The sequence below is a fragment of the Leiobunum rupestre genome, chromosome 3 (assembly GCF_980474605.1).
Source record: "Leiobunum rupestre chromosome 3, qqLeiRupe1.1.hap1, whole genome shotgun sequence".
NCBI classification, from domain to species: domain Eukaryota; kingdom Metazoa; phylum Arthropoda; class Arachnida; order Opiliones; family Sclerosomatidae; genus Leiobunum; species Leiobunum rupestre.
Window position 1 is genome coordinate 2,020,001 of NC_143386.1, and position 6,044 is coordinate 2,026,044.

General features: G+C 35.5%; 1 protein-coding gene across 1 annotated transcript; it reads right to left on the reverse strand.

Moving 5' to 3' along the window:
* Positions 1-626: 626 nt before the first annotated feature.
* Positions 627-5,816, reverse strand: LOC149949082 (uncharacterized). Its single transcript, XM_090169160.1, has 3 exons — positions 5,552-5,816; positions 4,794-5,482; positions 627-755 (listed from the first exon to the last, which is right to left on the reverse strand). Exons 1-3 carry the CDS (start codon positions 5,568-5,570, stop codon positions 627-629), a joined length of 837 nt encoding a protein of 278 aa, XP_090025286.1. The 5' UTR covers positions 5,571-5,816.
* Positions 5,817-6,044: the final 228 nt, after the last annotated feature.

Here is a 6,044-nt window from a genome sequence, read left to right on the forward strand (position 1 = left end):
AGACGACCCCTACTTTAATATCCATATAAGCCGACGCTACAAGCAGCCAGAAATTAAAAAAATATATGCGTAATAAACTGAAAAAATAACCGTATTATGAAAGCGTATTTCTGTAATTCAGCATTAAAATACAAGCCCGACTTTCGGGGGCAAATAGCACGGAACGCGCGGCGAAGACTTTTTACCATACCACCGAAACGAAAAAACTTCAGATTTAAGGTGGAAAATAGCTGTCGTCATTAATGAGACTATTTGCCACCGAAAGTCGGGGCTTGCTTCGTGTATGTGGAAAATAGCTTCGTCCGCGCGGTTAGACTATATGCCACTGAAAATCAGACACACCCAATTTTTGGTGCAAAAAAATCTTGATCGCGCGGCGCTTGCTAAATGCCACCGAAATTCCTGGGCACCGACTTTCGGTGGCAAATAGCCGTGGCCGCGCGATCGATACTATTTGCCACCGAAATAGATACAGGCAATTGACCACCGAAAATCAGGGCAAATAGCAACGGCCTTAAACATTTAATTGGCTTATAAATATTTAAGTTGAGTAGAATTTTACACAAATTTTTCATTAATATTTTCTACAAATTTAAACAGGATATAGTCTATAACATTTCAATTTCCTAGTCTGAACTGTCGCTGTCTGCTTCAACTTCTAAGGTAGGCTTCTCTTTGCAGTCGGAAAAGTTGAAATTTCCCTCCCACGTATTTTGTTTCTCTATAAGAGGTATATATTTTTCTTGGGCAATAGACTATATGTAAAAAGAAGATCAGTGAACCATAAGGGTTCACATTTTTAAAAAACCCGTTTTGCTCAGGGTCAAGATAGTAAATCACTGTTTTGTCCGCATTTCTCCAGATAAAAGAAACTATATGAACTCATTTAAGGTGTTGAATGGCACTTGGCCTATCAGCTGGTAAAAGCTGCGTTCTTCTGTTTGACTTTGGTATTTCGTAGACTCTTACTCTTGAATAAAAACAAATTATTCTTTCCTCAATAACAAGCTCTTTGGAGAAACCGAAAACTGTTTTCTAACGCTTCTTCAGTAAAAAATTTTACCACGCCTATGTTCATATTATTTTTTAAAACATCGGGATTTGCTGTGTTAAATTTTAGAAACTTTATTTTGCCAACTGTCAAAAGAAAAGACCTAATATCACATCAGTGATAGCGTATAGAAGTGGTAATTGGTCATAAATAGCTTTATCTAGCATTTTATAAATTAAAAAACTACATATTTATTTTTGTCTTCTTTCATATAAGAATGTTCTTGTTCTACTCGATGCATTTTAACATACATGTGCAGAAGAATAACGAAAACAGCGGTGTCTTTGGACAATATACCAACTGGCGTCGACACTTTAATAGCGTGTAAAACTAAGTGTAGAGGTGGGCAAAACAGATAAATTAACTGCCAAAATATCGATTATTTTTAGATAGGCCTATTATCCACAGATACAAAGGGATTTAAGATGCCAAAAATAATTTAATTTTTCGGATAATCGTCGGTTGTGGATAAAAAAAGATAAAGTGATTAATTATTATCCAAACGCCGACCTTTAGCTAAGTGGGTGTCGGTCTCTTGATGGGTGCACTTTCCAAAGTCCATATCATTTTTCATTGCGGTCAACCTCTTCTGATTAGAGATTCAAAGCGTTTCTTGTGTAAACGTGTACAACGTGCTAAATCACGACCTTCTCTAGATCTCTTTCTGCCGATCCTTTGGAAACAACACCTAAACGAACCCACGACTCGCGTAATTCATAGTATGAAAGCCACAAAGAATGTTTACAACTTTAGGGTTTTTCTCTATTCATTTTTCCACATAATTTGGACTCATTTAATTTAAACATTTTGGTCACTGTGAAAAAATAAATAATCAAGTTTAAGTTCTTGGGAGACGTTAATTATAAAAACCAAGTACCACTTAGATTATATAACCCTTTACCACGAACTTTGACCCTCTACAATATTTTATACGGTGTTATATGTCCCGCTTTTCCTTTATGTTTGAAAGGCTTTATGCCAATAAACATTTTCCCCCTGCGCCCGTAAAAAGGGGATAGCAGAACTAAATACTTCGGGACGTTTCAAAGGCACAGACTCTCAAGAGAACGGAATCTTGTTTTATACACTATTCATTACTTCTCGCCGAGTCAATGAACTGGTTTTCTGGAAAGGAATATTTGCCAAATATAAGGTGTCGTATACCCGACTAGTCGGCTGTATAATTGATTGCCAACAATTCGAAATTTAGGTTTAAGTTTAGATCCATGTCGAGATTAACCTGGCGAACAATTTGATTTTCACTTTGCCTTTCACTTTTAGCTTAAATATGCCTTCAGGTTTCGTATTTGTGGGAAGAAAAAAAAAATAATTAAAAAAAATACGATAAAAAAATTGCCACGGTACCCTCCATTAAATCGCTTGCCTTCTTGTTTTTGGTTAACCAATACGCGCTAAGTTAATTTAAAGTTTTGATCAGTTTTCCACAGATAGATTTGCTCCAGAAAATTTAACTAACACATATTTATAGAACAAATTAAATTACGTACTCTCGTCTTAAGTGCTAAATCGGCGCTTTAGGGCGCCATCTTGAATATTAAGGTCAGCACTCCGGGTGAGCGCTTAGGTACAGGCAGATTCGATATCGGCGACCTTTTCAACCATAGAATCAACCCTCTAACCTCATTCGGTAATAATACCCTCAATAATAGGGTCTCCGCCCTGTCTATTTACTTGATCGAAAAATAACTCATTACTTCTGTATACGATTTGATACAAAAAGTTATCCTGTGACTTAATTTTAGTAAAATATACGCCGTTAAAATTTGGTTAATTATTTAAAGTAAACATAATACGTAAAGTTGACGGCCGTGGTTAGGTGACAAGACGAATTTCTTTCAGTGAGGAAGCATAACCTTTCTTGAATTCATGCAATTTCAACAAGAACACTTCAGTTCAATTTATCAAGAGAGTAGGGGGCGCAAATAAGTATTTAAAAAGTCGTTCTCACCAAATACCTATTAAATAATATTTTTTTTAAGTATCAATGGCTGGCGCATGGGAAAATAACCGCGTAGGACTATTTCTTTTAGCAATGATTTGGCAAAGCAATTTAGTAACGAGTTATGTTAACAGCAAAAAACGTCGTCGACCGCGATAGGTGTAAAAGCCTTAACTACTCGAAACAACAAGCCGCAACGAAGCAAATATTACAAACTTCCGACGGTCTTTTTTGGAGGCGTTTTCCGCCTATCTTTAGGCTAAAATATCTATAGGTTAAAATAATGGTAAATATTGAGTTAATTTTTTTAACGATTAGAAGTAGAAACAAAGGAGTGACAGCAAAACTACTGTGTGTATAACATTTCTTCAAACCTTTATGTGGGTTTACTCAATAATGAAAGTTAACAAAAGCGCATCGACGTATTTGCTTTCAGCAAAAAACAAGAAAGATTTAAAAAAGCCTTTAATAGAAATTCATTGTCTTACATTTAGAAAAATCTGCTTTTTAAATGGTTAATGACCTATTTTAACAGCTCTTGTGCCTATTTCAGGCAGCGCTGTAATTTTCATCTTTCCCTTAAAATTTTGGTTTCGAAACCACGGTCACTCGCTACGATTGTCCTTAACGCAAACAGACTGGCGTGGTAGGCTTTACTATAGAGCAATTTATATATATATATATATATATATATATATATATATATATATATATATATATATATATATATATATATATATATATAAAAAAGGCTGACATCCTTATATATATATATATATATATATATATATATATATAAGGATGTCAGCCTTTTTTCTCGACAATAAACTTTAAACTGAAATAAAATATCCATACAAGACACCATTAAACGTTATGTAAATTCTACTACACAACTGTAATCCACCTCATATTTACACAAGTAATTCGCATTTTGAAGAACTTAATCATAGCAAGGTAAATGTAAAGGTCAATACCAAGTAGGTTTATCTTAAAGTTAATAATGGTCATCCATTAGACTTTACACAACAACGGAACACCGTGCCCTTCATAGTAGGTTACACACATACACAGATCTTAAATTCCGACTCTTTTCGGCGTGAATGACCTTTACGATTACATAACCGGTCCTTTCAAGTCAAGTATCTGACTATTTTATTGCTGTTAGATTCTTCCGTACGTTAAAATGATAGTTCATTTTATAAAGTTACGTGGCCTTAATGTTCAAATTGTGCTCTTACATTATAGTATCTTGCTTTTTCTAGCAAGCGTGCGAAGAATATACTAATAAAGCTGTCTTGTGCCGTAAGAGCAACTTTAACAGAGAGGGGTGTGTCTATCCGGTGATTGAGAATTTCATTCTCAATCACCGGATAGACACAAAGCTGTAGCTCCCGCCGTTCACCCGCGCCTCTCCCGTTCCTCCCCCACCCGCGCCCCCATCTCAATCACCAGAATTTCTAATCACCAGAATTTCTATTCACCAGATTCTCCCGTTCACGGGTTGCTTTCCCCCAACCCCCATTCACTGGATACTTTATCTCTCGTTCACCAGCTCCTTTCCCCCATTGCGTTCACCCCTTCTAATCACCAGTTGCTTTCCCCCATCCCCATTCTCCAAAATTAGTTTTCCTCGCGCAGATATCTGGAGATTAGATTTTTACCCGTTTGCTTATCGCTTCAGAACTCCTTAATTTCTAATCTCTAGGCAATAATAACAAGTTATTTTCAATTTAATTAATTTTTTATTTTATTTTAGAACTTTGTTTACATGTTAGTAGGTACTATCAGATATTCCATTAGATGGTTATCTTGTGCATTACACAATGAAAACAAATTAAAGTAGCTAAGTTTACAGGTTAATTGATTATCTACGAGTAAATTAGTAAAATCTTGTAGTACTTCCGAGGGTGATTTAAAACAGCCAAAATAAGATTTTACTTGATGGTACGAATTAAATTGATCTGGGTACAAAAATAAACCCTCGAAAGGTTTTCCATATAATAATTCGTGAATTTTTTTAAGGTTTTTAACAATAGCTAAGTACATGCATTCGATAACATTTTTATGTTCGTTTAAAAGATTTATTTGAAACCGAATAAAATCAATTTTTTTTTGGAACTCACCGATTTCGCGAGCTCCCAGATCCAGAACATGACCGTAGGCAGAGTTCAATTTGATGTTGTTGGTAGTGCCGACGACGGATACGTTGTTGTCGTGATAGTCGATGATGTTGTGGGTTAGAGACGATGCTCCGGTTTGCGTAGCGGCGAAAAGCTCTCCCCAAAGAGAGAGTAGATTGGTGAAAGCTTCGGAGGTCAGGAACAGAATATTTTCGTTCGATTTTTTGAAGAAGAGAACTTGTAATTTTGATCCGTCGAAACCAAAAGAAATGTAGACTGATCCTCCTAACGTGATTTTTATGTTGATACGTCTTTCTTGGCCCCTGCGTTTGGATACGGTATGCGTCTCGGCTATAGAAAATGAAAATGTTAAGCCTTTGTCCATTGAAATAGTAATAGTATTAATAAAATAATGCTTACCAATAGATCGTTTTTCCATGTTTACGGTAGATGACGAGAGCAAAGCGGATGCACTTCTTTTCAGTTCAGCGTCTCAGAGAGAAATGACGCATGGGAGATTAATCAGTTCCTATCTTGTTGAGATTAATTCATCACGTGATCTAAACTTCAAATAACCCTCAAATTCTATCGGCTCTCTCTCTCTGAGATAACAGTTCTAGACACTCGAAATTAAACCGTCCCGTGCTCGAAACTGCCTCTAATTATCCCCATTGACGTCACATATTAATCCACTTGGAAGAAGAAAAAAAAACCCATTGTAGTTTCCTTTCGAGAGCTTGTGATGCAATCATATCCTAGAAAACAATACAATTAATAGAAATTAACATAAAATTAGTATACTTTTAATACCATTTTGTGAGCTACAGTGAAAAAAGTTACAATTTTACGGTAGAAACGTTTTCAAAATACCACAAAATGAACTCAAATAAGAAAATTGTAATTAAAATAATCA

Coding starts and splice junctions, on each gene's coding strand:
- LOC149949082 (XM_090169160.1), bottom strand. Junction 756..4,793: donor ATCTAATGGAATATCTGATA/GTACCTACTAAC, acceptor TTTTACATATAG/TCTATTGCCCAAGAAAAATA.